Source organism: Rhinichthys klamathensis, unplaced genomic scaffold (assembly GCF_029890125.1).
Source record: "Rhinichthys klamathensis goyatoka isolate OS25496 unplaced genomic scaffold, OSU_Roscu_1.1 h1tg000626l_1, whole genome shotgun sequence".
In the NCBI taxonomy this organism is placed as follows: Eukaryota; Metazoa; Chordata; class Actinopteri; order Cypriniformes; family Leuciscidae; genus Rhinichthys; species Rhinichthys klamathensis.
In genome coordinates this window covers 787,400-811,138 of record NW_026607074.1, presented here as the reverse complement: position 1 = coordinate 811,138, position 23,739 = coordinate 787,400, and the positions used below count along the sequence as shown (strand labels likewise).

At 38.5% G+C, this 23,739-nt stretch overlaps 1 protein-coding gene across 1 annotated transcript; it reads right to left on the bottom strand.

The window, feature by feature from the left end:
• Positions 1 to 1,877: 1,877 nt before the first annotated feature.
• tubg1 (tubulin, gamma 1) lies at positions 1,878 to 23,661 on the bottom strand. Its single transcript, XM_056240982.1, has 11 exons — positions 23,505 to 23,661; positions 22,721 to 22,833; positions 14,464 to 14,631; positions 13,925 to 13,993; positions 12,263 to 12,342; positions 11,843 to 11,969; positions 9,641 to 9,727; positions 7,024 to 7,173; positions 6,313 to 6,465; positions 6,077 to 6,238; positions 1,878 to 3,154 (listed from the first exon to the last, which is right to left on the bottom strand). The coding sequence occupies exons 1-11, from the start codon at positions 23,551 to 23,553 to the stop codon at positions 2,957 to 2,959; spliced, it is 1,356 nt and encodes a 451-aa protein (XP_056096957.1). The 5' UTR covers positions 23,554 to 23,661; the 3' UTR covers positions 1,878 to 2,956.
• Positions 23,662 to 23,739: the final 78 nt, after the last annotated feature.

Below are 23,739 nucleotides of genomic sequence, written 5' to 3'. Positions count from 1 at the left end.
TATGGAGTATTTTGGTTCTGCACTATCTTTGCCCTACAGCGGTTTGTCTGCCTGAATACAAATTTGAAAAAAAAGGTTGCCAGCTACTTGAAGTTCAAAGGTGGAGGGCAATCACGTGTTCAATGTTGTTTATATTGTTTAAAGAAGTTTATTTTGCCCAAACCATGTTCCTCCCATGTGCCCCTGTGACGGCAGTAGTGGTTGTCACATATGCTTGTCTTCTTTCCATGTCACTCTTTAGCTGCAGGCAGCTCTGACCCAATGTCATACATGTAACAAAACTTGACAAACTCTGATGCTTTGGTTTGTATGCTGCATGGTACCTTTATTATGTTACAAGTGTAATAGTCAATTGCACTATTGTTTGTACAGCTAACTTAAATGTGCAATAATGCAAAATGATGAATACTGTATGTAATAAAAAGCAGCACCATTACATCACTTGAGTGTCTGTTATAATATTGGTGGGAATAGAAATAAATAAATATATACCTATCCTGCAGTGTTTAGCTCCAGTCCTAATTAAACACACCTGAACAGGCTAATCAAGTTCTTCAGGATTACTAGCAACTTTTAGTTGTGTCAGCGCAGGTTGGAGCCACACTTAAAGGGATATTTCACCCAAAAATGAAAATTGTCGAATTTATTTCTTCTGCTGAACACAAAAGAAGTTATTTTGAAGAATGCCGTTAACCAACTGTTAATGGGCTCCATTGACTTCCATCATTTTTTTCTCTCCATACTATGGAAGTCCATGAGGCCCAGCAACTGGTTAATGGCATTCTTCAAAATAACTTATTTTGTGTTCAGCAGAAGAAATAAATTCGTACAGGTTTGGAACAACTTGAGGGTGAGTAAACGATGACTATTTTCATTTTTGGGTGAAATATCCCTTTAAGGAGCAAGACTGGATTCAGTATGACCTTGATTCAGTTTATCAGTATCCATCAGCTGGTTTGGTAAAGAGATGAAGACCTGGGCTGCGTTCAGCGCCGACAAAACGTTGCAGAACGTTTTTTAAACAGAAACGGTGATGCGTTGAACGCACTGTTGTGATGACGCAAGAGTTGCAACTACGGCAGCTGAGAAGGCTTTTTGTGTTCTTTGTGAAGAATTTTCGGAGCCTGATTAAGTCGGTATAAATATGTTTAATACTACAAAATATGCCCGATGTTACAGTTACTGCACTTGCCGCCCAGAACACAAGAGAACATCCCAATCGAGTGAAGGGATTCGTGGAAACTGAAATGGAAGCACATCTTACCTAATAAAGACTAAAACACATCTATTTAGCCACACATACTGACTTTATTTGTTGTTCATACTGTTTTATTAATACCCTGTATTTTCTTTTTCATTTTTAGTAAAGGCACTTTACATGCATTGTTTATTTCTATAGCCTACCAAATGTCACACACTTGCAATGAAGCTAAAAATATAAACAACTACATCATTATGTTGATATCCTATATTTTTACAATAATACTTACGACAAACATGTCTTCTAATATCCTCAGTTGTTGCGTATCGAACACATTTGTAAATTACTTCCATTGTGCGAATTCACTTTAATACCGTGTGCTTTATATACATGTTGCTGGTGATTGGACTGCAGTTCTGACACGCCCAACAAGAGAAAACGCATCTCAAACCCCGTTGCACGCCGTTTCCAGGACACATGACCTTCAACACGGAAACCGTAGCAAAACGTTGCGCACCGTTTTGAACTTGAACGTGCCCCAGTTTATCAGAGGTAATAGCTTCCATTTCTGAGCTATTTCATGTGTTTTAAGGCCAAATGACCCATGCCATCTGTTGTGAGTGATTCTGACCTGATTGCAGATGGTCTGTGAGAGTAATCAATACAAATGGAAATGTTCTTGTACAAAAACATTTATTCAATCTCATGAACTTCAAGTAAATGCATCAAGTCTGAAAGGAAACTATATACACAGTATAATATTAATAAAAAGAACATGTGGTAACTGAGGAAAAGAAAGCACTGAGAAATGAATCTGGCATGAGAGTTTCATGTGAAGGTTCTATCACAATACAAAAAATAAAGAGAGACCGGAGCAGAAGAATAAATTATTCAAAAAAAGAAATGTGATATTTGTTGGGATTCTGGTGTATGATTGAGTCTGCCAGACTTTGAGGTAACACCACTGATTGAATTGACTAGAAAAAGAACCCGATGAGGCTTCACTGATTGGATGGGATTGAGGTACAGCACAACACTTGACTTACTGATCATCTCTCAAAACTCCGAGATAATCGCCTAGAGTAATCCATGACAATAAGACAGAGGAAAATTGATTCAATCACACAATCATAGTCTATCCCCTGAAAGCAAGCGCCTTTTGTCTAAAAGCATGCATGCGTGAACGTGAGGGAGTTAGATGGTGTATTCATAAGCTGCTTCTAGTCTGATCTTTTCTAAGAGGCTTAATCTTTCACACTCCCTCCTACGGTTACATTCATCTGAGACCACCCAGTCTTATCGGTGTAGACGTCCAACATGTGTGTGGTCAGGGAAGTTTATGTGCAGGCCACCTTGACATAGATTGATGTAGATTGTGTGCAGAAGAGTGCCGAGTGCAGTACAAAAATAGATTAAGACGGAGCCATAAATTCTCTGATCAAAGAAAGGAAATTGGGGAGAAAGAGAAAAGTTACAGCTCAGGATAGAGGCACCAAATTATGAAGAACTTTTGATAGGCTTCTAAACATGAGAAATCATCACATTACATAAATGAGTGTCTCTTACCATAGCAGTAATGCGGAAATAGGCTCTGGAGGAACAGTATGACGAACCATGAAAGATTTATTGACACGAGTCTTAAGAAGTGCACTCACTACTGAAATTCTGTTATTTGCTCCTGGAGTCATTGCGTATTTTATAGGATGAGTTTAGAGGCTTCTTTCTCTGCTCTTTAGGGAGTGGGCGGAGGGGTTTTCACTGCTCTTGTGTGCCCCAGGAGATGTAGTCGGGACGCGTGGCGGCGCTGTACTCATCCACAAGCTGTTGAACCACCTCGCGAGAGTTATCCAGCTCGTCAAAGTTGTCCTTGAATATGTCCTCCTTCCTGAACTGCTCGAGGAAGGCCTCCCTCTTCCTCAGCTTATCGTACTGACGACAGGTTCGCTCAAACAACTAGGAGTGAGAGAGAGGAGAACAGAGATTAGAAAGTCTGCCCACATTTTGAGCAATGAATTTCCATGACTTTTCCAGTTTTATAGCCCATGTGAAAATGGCTTTTAATGTTGAAATAGAATAGACCAAAAAAGAAATTCACAATTGCCAAGTGCATAGGCTTTCTAGCATTAATATTAGGCTCCTATAGAAACATTTTGGTTAAGGACTGTCTGTTTCACAAAGTCGGATTTTGATGGCACCGTACTTTTGCCACATTAACCTACGCACTTCCTGCGTCACGAAGGACACAGCTCTACTGAGTAGGCTAAAAGTTCAGGCTGTTCTAAATTACTATAAAATTATGCATCTGTTATTTTTTTTGTTAAACACGTCACAATGAGTGTGTTTTATAGTAAAGCAGACAATAACTTTTGGTGGTGGTGGTACTTGTCTGTATTCATGGTAAAACAGCTGAAATTGTGTATTTAAAATGTATATACGTATATCTTTTTGTCTAAAACGTGTACATTTCATGGATATCAATGAGTCAATTTTTTTTTTTTTTATATGTTGGCCTAAGACATATTTTGAGTAATATTTTACAATGCTCTGCCATCTGTGTTTGCTCAGTAGCTTGTAGTTTCTTGTAGGAGCGACAGGTTTGTATATGGTCCAACAAATATGTGAATGGGCCACTTTATGTTTTTCTAGCTGGGGATAATTTGTGCTACATCATCACCCCCTTTCATTACTTCATACTCTTCGGTGATTAGCTGGCGCTGGCTCTGCTGTACATGGATTTTTTCAAACATTTTATAGCAACTGCTCTCATGAACAGTCTAGCTGATGAATTACTTGAGAGTTTAGCATCATCAGAAATGCTTATATTTGCTAGAGAATTTTTGCTAGTTTAAAAAATTCCCTGATACACATGGAAACCCTGTTCAGTGGTGTTTTGGGATTCTGAGAGAGGAACTATGTGTTGATTAATAATAATTAAATAATAATAAAATATGAATACATTATAAATAAATCATACAAATAAAAACCAATCGTTTTGCTACAAGTGAATATAATGAACATAAATGTGCATTATTAAATCTTTAGCAAATCACAAAATATCAATTTTACAAAATGTAATATTTTGAGATTTGCTAGAGATTTAATAGTGTTATTAAACAGTGTTAGATAACTGTAAAAGTAAGGCCCTGTTTACACCTGGTATTAAGATGCATTTTGGTCGATCGGATCACAAGTAGACGAGGGAGACACATTCCCGTTTACACCTGGGGCCTCATGTACAAAGACTTGCGTTGAATTCATACTAAAACATTGCGTACGGACAAAGCAGCAAATGTGCGTACGCACAAAAAAAAGCAGATGTATGAATCTCTGCGTACGAAGGATCCCACGCATATTCTCTTTGTACATCCCAATTAACGTAAAATTGAGCGCACATGCACGAGCACAACGCCCCACCCAGTCTCCTCCCCCAATTAAATTAATTTAAATATGGTAATTAGTCCAATTTGGCAAAAGAAACCTGCAAGAACATGGCTAAAGCAAGCAAGAAATGAAATTTCACTGAAAATGTCTTCTATGTGAATATATAGTAAAGTGTAATTTATTCCTGTGATCAAAGCTGAATTTTCAGCATCGTTTCTCCAGTCTTCAGTGTCACATGATCCTTCAGAAATCATTCTAATATGATGATTTGATGATCAAGAAACATTTATGATTATTATCAGTGTTGAAAACAGCTGTGCTTCTGCTTCATATTTTTGTGAAAACCATGATATAGTATTTTCAGGATTCTTAAATGAATAAAAACTTAAATCTTATAATCTTTTGTAACATTATAAATGCATTTACTGTCACTTTTACTTGTCACTTCAATGTGTCCTTGCTGAATAAAAATATTACTTTCTTTTTTTATCTTAACTGACCGAATTAATGAAGTTTATTTTTTATTCCTAGTTAAGCCAACGCTGCCATTGCTAGACGGGTTGTATCAATTTGGACATGCTTTATATATGTTCTTACTTAATTGCATAATATAATATTTTAATAAAACTTGTGTGACAATAATATATCAAATAATTTATCAATGACAAATTATAAGCAATATCTGACAGCTGGTGGTGCGATAGAACAATTCGTAGTGTAATGTTTGCCACTTCACTTTATTGCCTCTATGAGTCGCCAACGGACAAAAATCACAACAAATATACGTACGCCAGACATGAAGTTTACATGGAGGAACGCACACTCTTACGTTAATTTCACTGTTAGTACATCTGGCCGTGAACATGAAAGCTGGCGTACGCTGTGTTTTTGTGCGTACGCAGTGTTGATACATGAGGCCCCTGGTGTTTTAATCCGTCTCTTTTGTCCAGTTTCAACCAATACTGTCCTGATTTCTTTGAGGGAAGGGTCTACGGGCGGGTAAATTTATGGGCTTTTTCAGATCCTTCTGCTTTGTTTCTGTTCTGATAGCCACAAGACCACAGTGAATGAAGTGAATGCGTGTTAGAAATCAGGAATGGTGAGAGAACATCAGAACATTGTGCTTGGTATGTTTTTTTGTCTTCAAACCAAACTTGGGTCTTCAGCCAAAAAGTTTAAATCCCATCTGGCTATTTGGCTCCCCATAATGTTTACGCATTAGGACAGCAGGCGGTCTTTTGTGGCTGTTCGAAAGCATTTTCAACTACCTCTGGAAGTGGTTGAAAGTGGACAAGCTCAAATCTATTTAGACCCCATTTACACCTCTATTTAGTACCGTCCACTTGTGATCCGATTGACCATAACGAAAGGGTCCTCTTTCAAAAACATTGAAAAATCTTACTGATCCCAAACTTGTAAACGGTAGTGTACATCCAATAGATTCATCCTGATAAACTATTTTTGAGCAGTTCATAAATGAAGGTCAGGGCTTACTGAAGAGATGCTGGTGTGATTAGCCATCATAAGTCCACTAACACGGTGAGCTGAGGGCAGGTAGGGAGATCTGCGGGACAGTGCCACCTGGATACTAGCTGGACCCCATGGGATGAAATTAGCTAACTTCCTCTCCCTGATTCTCTGCAGACTCTTATGGACCTGCAAGGACACAAACATGAGGACATGCACACCTAAGGCTCAGAATGTGCTGTGTTTATCTAGCAAGCTCACACCTGTGTGGGGTCCACCTCTCCCTGGATGATGTTGAGAATGGCAATGTAGCAATGAGTGGTCTGGCGGTCTCTGCCTGTGGACACCATGACATTCTTAGGCTGCAGGAGTCTCCTCATCACATCAAGAACTGTAGTCTTCCTCACACTTGCCACCTAAAAAGAAGAGAGAAAAAATTACAATATGATTTAAAGAGCATTAATTTTTAAGAAAAAAATATTAAAACCAAGACAGTGAACACAAAGTAAAAAGAAATTAAATGAGATATTTCATCCTTTATTAATAATGTAAAGGACAGATGGACAAATAGAAAGAACAACAGATATAGATAAACGACAGACAGACAGGTGGAGATAGATAGATAGATAGATGGATAGATAGATGGAAGGAACGACAGACAGAATAATAGATGTATAGAATGACAGACAGATTAGATAGTTCCATGTAATTAAAAATGGGTCTTTAGCTTAGCAACATGCTAACATAAGACTATTGGAATCAACAGTGATTTAAAAAGAGAGCTGCCAATGAAGAGAGTTTCAAATCAGTCACTTATGAGGCTCCATTTTGGTTTGGATGTTGCCTAAGGAGGTAGTTGCATATGTAGACTGCAGACAGAAGCTTAAAGTACTAGACTTTAGAACAGAGCTACAAAGCTTATTTGCATTTCTGCAAAGGATCTTTATGCATAGTCGCATGTTTGAACAACTTACGGACTGATCGGTGGTCAGTGGTGTGTATCCAGTCATGAGGAAGTGGAGGCGGGGAGTGGGGATGAGTGACGCAATGAGACCAATCAGATCATTGTTCATATATCCAGGGTAACGGAGGGTTGTTGTGCTTGCTGACATTATGGTGGACACCTGTTAGAGAAGAGGAACACTTGTCTTTTGACAGTCTAGGGTGGTGAATGGGTGACAACAAGAATGTGAAAAAAAAATCAGTCAAGTTTTAATTTTATATTTATACGTTGTCTTAATTATTTGGGTGTGCTAATGGTCCATTTGAAACCTGTTGTGTATGTAAACGCAGCCAGTGTTTAAGAACACAATAGCCTGGACTGGTGAAACAGGTTGTCTTATAGCACCCTTCACAGAAATCTATGCACTGTACTGTGAAAGTTGAAGTTCGCCATATGACACATTTCTTTTAGAGGCAATAAAAACAATGATGGATGAGTCGACAAAGTGAACTATTCACCATGGAGCAGAGTGTTGTAACAATGGGCAAAGATGAGCTCTGAACGGGATGTCACTGGTTATTTATGGTTACATGACAGCATGTCAGGCTGCTGATTACAACTTTCAGAACAGGCAACTCCCCATGTTGCTTCCTCCTGAAACTGAAAAAGCTAAACCGCAAAATTTGAAACTGCACACTTTCTTGACAGCTGCGTATATATATTTTCCAAACTCATGCTTTCATTTGTCTCGTTACCTAATAAACCCTTGGCGGTTTCACAGTTAGATTGGTTTTCTGATGTTTCTGTTGTCTGAAATTTGAAAATGTATGTCTTATCGTAGGAGAGCTGCCAGCGCCCAACAGTGATTCATATATGAGGAGTGACTCTACTGTCCCAAATTGAACCACACCAGGCCAGTCCCTTTCTGCTGCAGGGAAGGGCTTTAAAATGAAAATGACACTAATATTTAATTGACAGAATGGCATCATGTTGGGGACGGTTTATTTAATTGACAGAATGGCGTCATGTTGGGGACGGTTTAAGAATGTTTAGGATCAATGTCAGTGAGTGAGTTCATCAATAATGCTTAAAGGGGTCATTTGACATTGTTTAATGTTTTCCCTTTTCCTTAGAGTGTAACGTATCTGTTTGTGCATGTATACGATCTGGAAAGTTACAAAGCTCATCCAATCTGGGAAGATACAAGTTATCCTCTAGTTTTCCCCTAATGTTATATTCTAAGAGGGTTTGACAGAGAACAGAGGATAATAGCGTTGTCATGAAATTATTTAATTTGCTTTAAATAATAAAATATTATTAAATGCTCGAAACAAATAATGGAAAGTGGCATGTTTAAAACATTCACGTCTTCTCAGGTCCATGCGATATACATCCATAACTGCCTACTTCAGAAGGCAAAACTGTTCATAGATTTACTGTACAAGTTTATCAGTGGTAGGGTTGGGTATCGGTTGGGTTTTATCCGATTCCAGTACCTACTCGGTATTTTTTAAACGGTTCCGGTGCTTAAACGGTTCTTAAATCGGTACTTAAGAAAATGAAACCGTACACACTTTATAAAAAAATAATACCCTTTAATTTACAGGGCCAAACTGGACACAATATTAACTTAAATCTTTAAACAATATAAATACAAGTAACATATGGTAATAATAAAACCAATATAAAATAAAAATTCATATTTACATAATATCAAATGAAACAATATTGTATCAAAAAATGTAATAATACTAGAGATTAATAGAGATTACTGCAGAGCTGCCAACTCTCACGCATTGACCGTGAGACTCACGCAAATGACCCTTTTCACACAGAAAAATCGCGGACAAAGAGGACACTGACAGACAAGACAGAGAAGGTTACTTTTGATATGGAACTAATCCACAGCTGTTAGATTCTGTCAATATTTTTACGAGATTCACACAATAAATAACGTTTTGGCTCTTTGAAATGTGACAGATCGCTGTAGCGCGTCAGTTCAAACAGCACGTGATACAGCAGCCTACAAATCCACTGCTTCTTAGTTACGCAGCGCAGTGAACCTATGAAAGAGAACATCTCTGGTTACTGGTGTAACATATCTCTCAATAGGGAACGGGACGCTGCCCGGACGCTGCCAAGCTGCTCGCGCTGCCAACCAGCTTTCTTTTTCGGCAGAGAAATCTGAGGAGTGATGAGCAGATGGCGCGCGCGCGCCAACATAATATGACGACGTCAGTGCGTCGAGGCGGCGCCCGCGCCATTAGCCAATTAATTGGCTTGATTCTATATGGGATTCAGACTATCGGCACACCCAGAGGGCGTTCTGACATGTAGTTTTACACGTGAAATGCAGCCAAACCTTGCGAGAAAGAGCGCGCATGCGAGACAGAAGAAACTGTGCTCCAAACTGTGTAGCACACGCACGGCGGAGAGGGAGAGAGCGAGAGACCTTGCGTGTGTGTGTGTGCCTAATGAAGTTAGGCACCGAAATCAGGCACCGAAATTTTCCTTCTTATTCGGTCTGGTTACTACCGTTTACGTCGGAACCGGTTCCCTATTGGCACCGAATTTCGGTACCCAACCCTAATCAGTGGTTGTGTCCTCCTAAAAGAGAGATCAGATACAGGATGTCTTTTAAAACTCACCAGTTGGTTGATCTGAGAGAACGAGGGGTTCTGAATGTGCAGCCGGTCTGTGGCGATTCTGTTCAAAGCCGTGTTGTCCAGCACTACCTGAAAGAGACATGGAGAGAGAATGAAAAGGAAAGAGATAACTATGTGTTAGAGGTGTTCTCGGGTCCATATCTTTGTTATGGACCCGTTAAGGATGTCAACAGGATGTGTTAACAATTTTGCATTTGTTAAGGATGCAAAATTGTAATTCAAACTAGAAAATGGAGAATCTTGCAGAACAACTCAACACTCAACTGGAAGAGCATGACACTAACAACGGTGTATTGCCAGAAAACACACAAACAAACGTATACCTTAACAAAGGTATACCTTAAAAACACTGCAAGTGTCTTTAAATTAAGGAAGTGGAATCAAAATGAAAGAAATTCATATAACTGCTGTAAGAGTTTAATCTAGAATTGCCATCTCACTTGCAGTCAGTGTAGAACAATGTCAATATTATTTTTACCATAGTATTTAATATCAATATTTATATATATATATATATATGATCAAAACCCGTAATACTTTCGTTGATCTTCAGAACACAAATGATGATCTTTTTAATGAAATCTGAGAGCTTTCTCCATTGACAAATACACAACTACCACTTTCAAGCCCCAGAAAGGTACTAAAGACATCAAAAAAGTAATCCATGTGACTCCAGTGGTTTAACCATTTGTTTGCAAATGTTTTTTTTTTGATTATACCACTTTATGTACAAAATATTAATCTCCAACACACGTTCAGAAGAGCACCACGACGCATGCGTGTTGACGCAAGAGCAGACGTTGTTGCGTGAATGCGGATCGGAGATTAATATTTTCATTTTTGGGTGAACTGACGCTTTAAGTTTTTTTTTTTTTGCAAAACTTGTTGAGTACTACTGTAATTTAACTTACAGTAGTTCAAATTTCAGCTAATGAACAGAGCAAACCGGTTCTTAAAATAAAATTTGTCCCTAGTTTGTATTCCATTTACACAATACTTAAGCAATATTTTTTTGTACAGAAAGGATCACTGCATATTTTGTACGACTAGAGAATGTTTTCCTCTTAAGAGTAAAAGGGATAGTTCCCTTTATGACCTTTACAAACTTTTTGAGGCCTAAATATTTTAGTGAAATGGACTTCCAAAAAAGGGACAGAAATCTCACCAGGTGAGTAAAAATGTCTTAAATTGAATTTTAAAGGTGACCAAAAGGCTTATGGGTTTGGCAGTGAATAAATTACATTTTTGTCATGAAAATAATTTCATTTTGGGGTGAACTATGCTTTTAATTAAAAGTGAAGCTGGCATTATTAACGTATCAGACATGGAGTTAAGTCTATATCTGTATTCTCATCAAAGAAAGACAGAAATTCATCTACCTCTATTAACCTTCTCATCTTTTGTGCTGACTCTCTGATCTGACATTATTATATAAGCCAGAGAAGAGAATGAAGCTAGCAAACAGCTGCAAGAAATACAATATGCATAAAACAGATCTTACCCTTTACTAATGACATTTGCTCCACTAAAGCTCAATCTATTCTGAACCGCAGCCCTTACACATGAATATTTGCTGGTGATATGAATAATGATGCATTTTGCTGGGGTGATCAAACCTACCAATTCCTATAAAACTCAAATAAGGATATACGTAATTATTGGCCCCTCAGATATTTATTCGACAAAAAACACATCCTGTTGACTCTCTGCTTAATGATGTGCTGATGGTTATCAGTTCAGTCAGAAACCAGCAAATTGTTGACACATCTATAACCTTCCATTCCACATGTACAGATATGACAGCACTCTGCATGGTTTATGGAATGAACTCAATAGCTTGGTCCATGTTAATAAGGAGGAAATGGAAGGAGATGTGGACAATCACATAAGACTATCCTCCTTTTCTCCACCTGCTGGTGTTTGGGGAATGAAAGCAGGAGAGAAAGAAAGAAGGTCTGTTTGGGGAGGTGGATTGTGTAACTGTGAAGACATGTGCAGTTAGAGTAGCAGCCTGTATATGAGAAGGGCTCTGTTTCAAATAGAAACACGTTCATTTAAGATCTACAACCTAGGAGTGTGTGTGTGTGTGTGTGTGTGTGTGTGTGTGTGTAACACCTCCTCCCAAACTCTAGGCCAGCTGAAAAGGTTAGCAGACAGTGTGTGTGCATGTGTTCATTCACTCACCACACAATCGGCATTCTGGGTCAGTCTCTTTAATGTCAGAAGAGAATTATATGGCTGTACGACAACATCACTCATCTCATCCTGGTTAGGAAAGACCGAGTAGGTCTGAACTAGTTTTTTAGGATACCTAAAAAAAAACAGAAAATAGCTGAAAGTTTAAGGCACAAGAACGCGTGGCCTTGAGGTTGCACATGCAATGGTATTAAACACATCCCTAAAGAGAGGTAATTACACCCGGTGATGGCTGCTGCCTGCATCTCCCTCTAATTACACTGACTGCCACCCAAACGCGTCTAGACGAACAATGCGAAGGGTGTGGATTTACACTTCAGGAGAGGGAGTGTAGACTGCAAAAATCAGTCAGAGCAGGGGGATACAAAGTCCTCTTGAGACCTATATCAATGACTTGTGTTTTCTCACCTGTCGTTCAGTCGTTCCAGTAGGTAAGATCCCAGACCAGATCCTGTTCCCCCGGCAATAGAGTGGCAAAGGACAAACCCCTAATAAAAAAAAATAAAAAAAACAGAATGCTAAAATTATACACAAAATACATGTACAGTATCTCACAAAAGTGAGTACACCCCTCACATTTTAGTATATCTTCTCAAGAGACAATACTATAGAAATGAAACTTGGATATATTTTAGAGTAGTCAATGTGCTGCTTTTATAGCAGTATACATTTACTGTCCTCTGAAAATAACTCTCAACATACAGCCATTATTGTCAAAATAGCTTAGTATTGTCCCTTGAGAAGATATACTAAAATGTGAGGGGTGTACTCACTTTTGTGAGATACTGTATATATTACTAAGGTGTTTAGGGTGCCATCTAAACCCAGAAAGAATAGTTTGCAAATAACTTTGCAGCCCACTATCTAGTGTCAGTTTATTAAGCAGGAATATTTACCATACAGGAACTTTTTACCATACTACAATTAGAACCATACTAGGGCATTTTAGCCTTTACGAGGGCATTTTCTTTTACACCATATTAAAACACACAGCATTTACAGTACTGTTCAAAAGTTTGGCCCAGTAATTTTTTTAAATAAAGTAATACTGCAAAAAAAAAGAAGCATTAAATTGATAAATGGTTAAAGTTAAGACATTTTATAATGTTACAAAGATTTCAATAAATGCTGTTCATTTGAACTTTCTATTCATTAAATAATCCTAAAAAAGAATCATGGTTACCACCAAAATATTAAGCAGCAAAACTTTTTTTTTTACATTGATAATAACAAGAAATGTTTCTTGAGCAGCAAATCATCGTATTTTAATGACTTCTGAAGGATCATGTGACACTTAAGACCGGAGTAATGATGCTGAAAATTCAGCTTTGACATCTCTGAAATAAATTATATATAATTTTTTTATTTTTATTAATTAAGCTATGCTGCACACACGTGCATGCAACTAACTGACTTTTAACATCATTCTCCAAACCACTCCCTAACCTCCACTTATATTCAAGTTACACACACGCACACACCAGTAATTGTGGGTAATAAAGTGAACGACACAGATTACGCAGGGAGGCCCGAGTCTGTTGTTTTAATGGGAGGAACATCTGTATCTTGTATATTAAGAGTGCAAAATAAGGCATAACAATAGCACTTTTGTTTAAACCTCTATGACTTTCACATACATATATATATATATATATATACACACACATGTAGATTTATTTATACATAGTTCTATGTAATATAGCAATCTAAACGAGAGTAGACAGAGCACTGTAAAAAGGGGTAGAGGAGAGAAAAAAAGGGATGGAAAAAAATTTAAGTACGTCAAATGGTACGTCACTTTACCATCTGGAGATCATCAGAAAGCGTTTTACTTTGTTTAAAAATATAATCTGTTTAAAAGACCAAATATTCCCAAAGTCAGAGAAAACAGTATTAATGAATGACAGAATAAAGGGGTAAAAACCAACCCATTCATAATACATCATTACTTTCAACATTTACTTTAAGCTACTTTTTGCAGCATTTATTTCTACACTAACTACATTTGAAATTGTATGTTAAATCACTCAATCTCCAGATAGCGAAGTGTACAGTAAATGAGAGTCATACCTCAAGACTGTCACTGCCATCTGCCTCCCTGTCAATGATGTCAAAAATGTCCTCATGGATTTTTTCTCCCTGAAATGAACAAATATGTTGTCAACATTTTAATTATAAGACAAAACCTAAAAAAGCTGTCAAACATGACAGTTTTACTGTTTTAGCTTGTCCAGTATTTATGGGTAGTTGATTTAATTTTGTCAAACAGTGACAGCTATATTCTTAAACAAAACAAATAATAAAAAAACAAATACAAAGTATAATTATTGTAGTTATATATGCAGTTTTTATGACCTCATTGTAAATAAGAGACTATAATGAGTCTGTATAGCCAGTATTAGTATCCGCTTAAAAATGTATCTGTCACACTATGTCAGGGGTGTCCAAACTCGGTCCTGGAAGGCCGCTGTCCTGCAGAGTTTAGCTCCAACAGCAAATAAAGTGGTTAAACATAGTGAAAAATAAATGATAACCAGTTATAGAACCTAAAATATACCATAAGTTTAATCTAAAATCTTGATAAAGAAAAAAATAATCTGATGTCTAACCTGAGAGAAGCCACTGGCCCAGTTGTTACCAGCTCCACCACCATGCTCCGACAGGTAGATGTTCTCCGGGTTGTACAGGTTGGCGTAGGGGGAGTTCAGGATGGTGTGGATGACACGGGGCTCCAGGTCCAACAGCACAGCACGAGGAATGTAGTGCTCATCATCCGCCTGAAGGGGGTGAAACAATAGAAAAAAGGATCAATGGAAATTGCATTTTCCATTAGTGCTTCTCAATACTCATTACAAGGAAATGACGATGCACAATTTAAGAAATGAGAAGCAGCTCAGGTCTACTCAAGATGCTTGTGCAGTTTAGGCCTGCAAAAGAACCTTACAATGTGTGATATCATCAGTAGTAAACTGACTACTGCTGCTTTATACCATAGACTGTAAAAAAAGATGGACGACACCCCTTCGCTCTCTTCCATTGGTCAGAACTGAAGCCGCCAGTGTCCCGATATGGCGCTGACATCTTGGAACTTGAGTCTGCGCAGTAGCGATCTCGGGACCAGACCTGCGCAGTAGTGAGCAGGAAGTAAAGCCGCGAAATCAAGGCCCCGCCCTCACTCTCGCAGAATCAATCGCAAGCACACGCTCCTGCACTTTTTTAAAATTCATTATAGAAATTTAGATGTTAAATTTAAAGCTCCAATCTCCTCAGTCCTCCGAAGATCCCGAAAAAAAGTCTGTTGGTGCTTCAGTGACTACTTCGCTCAGAGAACCTGTCAATCACAGCTGTCAATCATGACGTCACCACCACCACATCAAATAACTAACTAAAAACTTATTTTAAAAACAAACACTTGAACTAACATCAGGTTGATAAAAACTACAGTAAATGACAGAAACCATCTTTGGAAAAAACAATATTTGAAGTGTAATTTAATTGTTTAGTTGGTCTCACGTGCCGCTGAATAACATGGGGAGGCGGGGTTTATGACCAATACTAGGACCGGCCACCGGGGGGGCAATCGAGACGTTTTGGCTTCACTTTTCAGGGCTTGTGCAGCACGCTTTATACTAGTGGTCGACCAATATATTTATACTGACATATTGGCCGATATTTGGCATCTTTTTATTATCAGCATCAACCAATAAATTATCTAGCCGATAAATGTCAGAAGAGGAACTTTTATTTTGACCGTGCTGAGAAAGCGAGCTAATTATTCATACGGTGAAATGGTGAACTCTTTCTTATTGGAACACTTTATTAAATGGTAAAGTGATTTGCTGGCATAAAGTGTGGTTGTTACCACAGAATGTTTACATTACAAATAAGGTTAAAGAAATATCTTTTAAACTCATTCACAGATTTTACCCAGATAATCATTATGTACAACATTTTTTAAAAAGATATCAATTTAAACTGTACATTTATTTTGGCATTGTACTTGTTCTGTTATATTGTGGTGTAAGGCACAGAAATTAATAAATGAAAATATTCAGTGTTCAAGACCTGTCTCTCTCTTACCATTCTCCATTTTCTCTTTGGTTTCACGGATTATCCAGAAGATGATGAAAAATGCTTTTATTTAATTAATTTATACTAAAAAAAATATATATATTCATAAATATAAGTTTATTAATCAGAAACCCAATTTTATGATTTTGTTGACTGAAGTAATTTATGTAAACAGTATTAGAGACTCTTTGAATAAGAAAGCTGTCAAAAAATCTGTGAGCTTTACAAAACATTTATTTGATATCTTTATACCCGAATGCACCTTTGTTTCTGATCTTTATGTTATTTTCTCCCTTGTCACACTTTTCTTTTCTTCTTTATATAGTTGCTTTTCTCTTTACTTTTTTTGTGTTGTATGCATAATGTTTAATACTTGCATTTGTACAAAATGTATGTTGCTTGAATAAAATAAATAAATAATAATAATAGAAAGGCAAATACAATAATACTTTCTCATATGATGTCATCATTCAGCAAATTCTCATTTATATTTTTTAAACAAGTCTTAATAAATAAATAAATATCTAATTCCACCAGCCACACAAACTTTAGTGAATTCAGCTCAAAGTGTGCATTTGTACCCTGTATAAAAAATGTGTGGCCAGACCACTGCTGATGTTTTTTACAATTTCTTTATCACTATAAAAGGATTCCAAAATCAAGATGCTATCTACCGTAATTCCTCAAATAAAGACCGGTATTCAAATAAACGCCGGGCCTTTGATAGTGGCCGGGGGCGTGGTCAACGCGGACAAATAAAGGCCGGTCTCAAATTAAGGCCGGGGAAAAATTAGTGTACACTCAAAAACGGACTCGCTCAGCGGTTGTCATATCACAACTATTCAGTGTTTTTAACCACATGTTTATTTTAGGTTTCAGACATTTAAATAGATATGATTTATAGCAAAACAATACATTTATAGTTTGTAAAATACACAATGGTGTCTATGGAAGCAGCAATAACAATCCATTCAAATATATTTGGCGACGTGTTTTATTCATATCAGATACATAGCGTAAGTAACTATAAAGTTTACTCTATTCTTCTCCCAGTTCACCGGCCACTTACTTTCATGTATTTCGGGAGAAACTGAAGAATTCACGCGCTGTAACGTAACAAATCCAACAGACAGGAATCTCTGAACTGCGGTGCCCATCTCACGTTACAGATCAAGATAATTTATAAAGGGTTTTAAACGACAAAACAAACTCACTTACACGGATTTGAGAGTCAGAATAGAAGATAGTTGATGACATGGTAAGCAAGTTTGTTAATATTTAGAAATAAAAGCGCTACATCTGTCATACAGCGCTATTTTGCTGTAGGGGTAAAATCTCTGCGTGGCAGGGGGAGCTGCCACTCGACCGGCCACGGAATTATGCGCCTGCCACTGCGTTATATGCGCCTGCCACCCGACCGGCCACGGATATATGCGCCTGCCACTCGACCAGTCACAGATATGCCACTCGACCAGTCACAGATATATGCGCCGGCCACTCGAACTTACACAATATGTAAGATAGGTTTTCAAACCAAATGCAGCGCATAACCCCTGAAGCCAGCGGGAGACAGAACGGTACGCACTATAGGTCAATATTCACCATTAACCAAACGCTTTTCGCCTCCCTCACAACTACTGTAGGCTACTCGCTTTTTTTTAAATGAGCACCAGTCTCGTGACATAGACTTATGCGCCTGCCTTAAAATCTCTCACTGTTTTAATATACCAGACGAACCCACAGGCAGTGCAATACTTATCTTATTTAAGTTTAATTGTATCTCTTTTTTATTCGCTCTTTTTGCCCATAGAGAGCGCGTCTCTTGGCTCCCGCCTGGACTACTAAAGCGTCACACCAGCCAAACGATCTCTCTCTGTATACACCTATCAGACACTCCTAATGGTACACGAGAACATGCATACAGTGTAAAACAGATCTTATCTACCTATTTATCATCTGATCTTAAATTTTATTCGCTCTTTTTATGCGTATGGGAGTGCGCTCGCGTGGCTCTATTAAGCGTCGCTCCAGCCATACCCGCCACACGATCTCTCACTGTTTACACCTATCAGACACTCCTAATGGTACATGAGAGCACACATACAGTGCAATAGAGATCTTATCTACCTATTTATCATCTGATCTTATATTTTATTCGCTCTTTTTATGCGTATCGTAGTGCGCTCGCGTGGCTCAATTTAAGCGTCACTCCAGCCATACCCGCCACACGATCTCTAACTGTATACACCTATCAGACACTCCTAATGGTACATGAGAGCACACATACAGTGCAATAGAGATCTTATCTACCTATTTATCATCTGATCTTATATTTTATTCGCTCTTTTTATGCGTATCGTAGTGTGCTCGCGTGGCTCTTTTAAGCGTCGCTCCAGCCATACCCGCCACACGATCTCTCACTGTTTACACCTATCAGACACTCCTAATGGTACATGAGAGCACACATACAGTGCAATACAGATCTTATCTACCTATTTATCATCTGATCTTATATTTTATTCGCTCTTTTTATGCGTATCGTAGTGCGCTCGCGTGGCTCTATTAAGCGTCGCTCCAGCCATACCCGCCACACGATCTCTCACTGTTTACACCTATCTGACACTCCTAATGGTACATGAGAGCACACATACAGTGCAATACAGATCTTATCTACCTATTTATCATCTGATCTTATATTTTATTCGCTCTTTTTATGCGTATCGTAGTGCGCTCGCGTGGCTCTATTAAGCGTCGCTCCAGCCATACCCGCCACACGATCTCTCACTGTTTACACCTATCTGACACTCCTAATGGTACATGAGAGCACACATACAGTGCAATACAGATCTTATCTACCTATTTATCATCTGATCTTATATTTTATTCGCTCTTTTTATGCGTATCGTAGTGCGCTCGCGTGGCTCTATTAAGCGTCGCTCCAGCCACACCCGCCACACGATCTCTAACTGTATACACCTATCAGACACTCCTAATGGTACGAGCACACATACAGTGCAATACAGATCTTATCTACCTATTTATCATCTGATCTTATATTTTATTCGCTCTTTTTATCCGTATCGTAGTGTGCTCGCGTGGCTCTTTTAAGCGTCGCTCCAGCCATACCCGCCACACGATCTCTCACTGTTTACACCTATCAGACACTCCTAATGGTACATGAGAGCACACATACAGTGCAATAGAGATCTTATCTACCTATTTATCATCTGATCTTATATTTTATTCGCTCTTTTTATGCGTATCGTAGTGCGCTCGCGTGGCTCTTTTAAGCGTCGCTCCAGCCATACCCGCCACACGATCTCTCACTGTTTACACCTATCAGACACTCCTAATGGTACATGAGAGCACACATACAGTGCAATACAGATCTTATCTACCTATTTATCATCTGATCTTATATTTTATTCGCTCTTTTTATGCGTATCGTAGTGCGCTCGCGTGGCTCTATTAAGCGTCGCTCCAGCCACACCCGCCACACGATCTCTAACTGTATACACCTATCAGACACTCCTAATGGTACGAGCACACATACAGTGCAATACAGATATTATCTACCTATTTATCATCTGATCTTATATTTTATTCGCTCTTTTTATGCGTATCGTAGTGCGCTCGCGTGGCTCTTTTAAGCGTCGCTCCAGCCATACCCGCCACACGATCTCTCACTGTTTACACCTATCAGACACTCCTAATGGTACATGAGAGCACACATACAGTGCAATACAGATCTTATCTACCTATTTATCATCTGATCTTATATTTTATTCGCTCTTTTTATGCGTATCGTAGTGCGCTCGCGTGGCTCTTTTAAGCGTCGCTCCAGCCATACCCGCCACACGATCTCTCACTGTTTACACCTATCAGACACTCCTAATGGTACATGAGAGCACACATACAGTGCAATAGAGATCTTATCTACCTATTTATCGTCTGATCTTATATTTTATTCGCTCTTTTTATGCGTATGGGAGTGCGCTCGCGTGGTGATATGACGCAGCGCCTGAAAATAGGCCACCTTCCGTCAACACAACGGAACTATTTTCAGGCGCTGCGTCATATCATTACGCCTGCTGCTCTCATGGTACGGCAGTGAAGTTTCTTGATTATTACGCAGGAATGAGAGTATAGTTCCTAGCCATATCAGCCTAGAAAATCGCAACTTTACATTTTCCGTCGGTCTTAGTGCACGATGTAACTACAGAAGAGTCAAGTATTAAATAGGAAAAATATCGAAACTCTTTGGTCATTTTTTTTTTTTAATAAATGCTAATGGTCTTGTCCACTCCAATGATGTATGCTAAGCTATGCTAAAAGTGGTACCGCCAGAACCGGAGATCGGCTGAATGGATTCAAAAACGGTAAAACTCAACAGTTTAACTCTGGGGGAGTTGTAAAATTAGCCTATTTCCAAAAAAAGTGGAGTATCCCTTTAATAGAGCCACGCGAGCGCACTACGATACGCATAAAAAGAGCGAATAAAATATAAGATCAGATGATAAATAGGTAGATAATATCTGTATTGCACTGTATGTGTGCTCTCATGTACCATTAGGAGTGTCTGATAGGTGTAAACAGTGAGAGATCGTGTGGCGGGTATGGCTGGAGCGACGCTTAAAAGAGCCACGCGAGCGCACTACGATACGCATAAAAAGAGCGAATAAAATATAAGATCAGATGATAAATAGGTAGATAATATCTCTATTGCACTGTATGTGTGCTCTCATGTACCATTAGGAGTGTCTGATAGGTGTAAACAGTGAGAGATCGTGTGGCGGGTATGGCTGGAGCGACGCTTAAAAGAGCCACGCGAGCGCACTACGATACGCATAAAAAGAGCGAATAAAATATAAGATCAGATGATAAATAGGTAGATAAGATCTGTTTTACACTGTATGCATGTTCTCGTGTACCATTAGGAGTGTCTGATAGGTGTATACAGAGAGAGATCGTTTGGCTGGTGTGACGCTTTAGTAGTCCAGGCGGGAGCCAAGAGACGCGCTCTCTATGGGCAAAAAGAGCGAATAAAAAAGAGATACAATTAGACATAAATAAGATAAGTATTGCACTGCCTGTGGGTTCGTCTGGTATATTAAAACAGTGAGAGATTTTAAGGCAGGCGCATAAGTCTATGTCACGAGACTGGTGCTCATTTAAAAAAAAGCGAGTAGCCTACAGTAGTTGTGAGCGAGGCGAAAAGCGTTTGGTTAATGGTGAATATTGACCTATAGTGCGTACCGTTCTGTCTCCCGCTGGCTTCAGGGGTTATGCGCTGCATTTGGTTTGAAAACCTATCTTACATATTGTGTAAGTTCGAGTGGCCGGCGCATATATCTGTGACTGGTCGAGTGGCATATCTGTGACTGGTCGAGTGGCAGGCGCATATATCCGTGGCCGGTCGGGTGGCAGGCGCTTATAACGCAGTGGCAGGCGCATAATTCCGTGGCCGGTCGAGTGGCAGCTCCCCCTGCCACGCAGAGATTTTACCCCCTCTCCTATTTTGGCTGTGGTGAACACGTGCCAAGCATGACGCGTCACCATGGAAACTTGGCTGGCGGGCGGGCGCGGATCGCGAATTAGAAATAAAGGCCTGCCTCTAATAAAAGCCTGCTTCAAATAAAAGCCGGCTACCATCTGCAGTTCAGGTAAATAAAGGCCCCGGTCTTTATTTGAGGAATTACGGTATTCTAAAGTATAAATCTGTTTATTTTACAGGTTAATTTTACATTACATTCAAATATAATTTTTTTTCGTATTGATTGATTTTCAAGTTATTTGTTTCTAATTTAATAAATAATATGTAAAAATAAATATAAATGTAATTGCAGCTTTTGTTATTTTCTATAGATGTTTAGCATCACCATAACAATGGCAATAATAGAGGAAATTACTATAATACTGTGACTCACACAATCTGTGAATCAGTGACAATTCACATCAGAAAAGCTGTAACATCACAAGCCTTTTATTAAAATGTCACCGCAGTTTCACTGAAATACCTCATTTAGATCTTTAATTAGAATAATCTCTTAATCTGACAAATGGAACTAGGAGGTGTGCCATTTATTTCAAATTAGTTGTCCATCAGATGGTGAAAAGGCCTCCACAAAGACTGCAAAGAAACAATGTTGACTTTATGACAACTGAAAACGTTGGAACATGGCTCCATCTGGTGGTATATTATGTGAACTCCTCACTAACAATGTTGAAGGGATATTTCACCCAAAAATGGAAATTCTGTCATCATTTACTCCCCCTCAAGTTGTCCGTCATTCTTCAAAATATCTTCTTTTGTGTTCAGCAGAAGAAAGAAATTCATACAGGTTTGGAAAAACTTGGAATATCCCTTCAAGTTATTTACATACATATATTTTATCATTTTTATATTATTTTAGTCATTACTTAGCACATTATTTTAATACTCTTTTATTGTTATTTATTATTAAATAAATATATTTATTATTTAATATTGTATATTTGTTTTTAATTGTTACTTGTTTTGTGTATAATGCTTCTGCAATGTAAACACAATCATGCCAATAAAATAAAAATCGTCCACACTGGCCATAATGGCCCAGCCAGAAGCCAATGTTAAGATCACAATCAGTATGTTGGTTGATGCCATGATGATACTGCAAGTGTCTAAATAGCAACTCCATGATTTATATAATGATAAATAAGATTTAGGCTTTAAAGTAGCATTCTGGATATGATGTGGTTGTGGCTGATGATTGGCACGCTCTGAATGCATCATCAGCCTGTATTTGTGTAACTTACCTGATAGAAAAAGACATCTTTCCGGTCAGTGCCCTCAGTGGCGAACTCCTCTACGATGCCCTCTGGGCTGATGCCATGCTCAGCACAAAGCTGCTTCCAAAACTCAAAACCAACTGCACAGAGACAATAAAGACACGATTCAATTCAGTCCATTAATGCAGGATGCTTAAGAGCACTTGTAAAACAGGATGCAAGCTTCGTCATATGCCATTATATATTGCTGATTGAATATTAATAATGTAATGGCTATTGTGTCACATCTTTGTTAGAAGTAACAGCAAAACTTGCCAAATCAAATGATCAAAATCAAAGATTATTTGCTGACCAAGTCTGACTCCTCTGATTGCATGAACTCCATCTTTCTCAGACTAAAATGATAAACACAATATAAGTATCTCTAGCTAAAACTATCAAACGTGACGGTAAATAATAAAAAGCAACGTTTCGAATCATGTGCATAGGAAAACACAGTAGCTGGCCAGGTTAGTTACACTAAAATTGTATGTTATCTCCAACTGACAACATGAAATATTTATCAGTAACGTTAGCTATTGATTAAGTTAGCAAACAAACACAAAGATAAGTCATTAATTAAAGACTTATTGGTTTCTTGCAAATGGATATATCATATAAAGCCCCTGGTCATATTAACGTTAAATGTATTTATTAATTGTGTCATTTTAAAGCTGCCCAGACTGATAACGTTAGCTAGCTAGCTAACTGTTTATGTAGAGAAGATGGCAATCTTATTACCAAACAGAACGTAATAAAGCAAATGTCTCACTCTGATTCCCGCACTGCCCGAGCTGCAGGGTGATGATTTCTCGAGGCATGCTATCCTGTTATTTCAGCTGTATAATCACTTAAAGGAGAGAGATGTGCGGCTGTCAGTCAATCACAATCACAATCCCTGTGCGTGTTCCCGCTCCAACAGCAACGGCCTAACGGAGGAGCAGTGCGCATGCGCAGACTCAGGCCACGCTAGACTTCCACTTTGTGAAGGCCAGCAAACGTGAACG

Excerpts from the sequence above, each read along its gene's own strand:
- tubg1 (XM_056240982.1), bottom strand. The coding sequence starts at position 23,553 with ATGCCTCGAGAAATCATCACCCTGCAGCTCGGGCAGTGCGGGAATCAG. Across the intron at positions 9,728-11,842 it reads CCCAGAATGCCGATTGTGTG|GTAGTGCTGGACAACACGGC; the intron begins GTGAGTGAATGA and ends TGTCTCTTTCAG. Across the intron at positions 7,174-9,640 it reads TCTCTCAGATCAACCAACTG|GTGTCCACCATAATGTCAGC; the intron begins GTGAGTTTTAAA and ends CTTCTCTAACAG.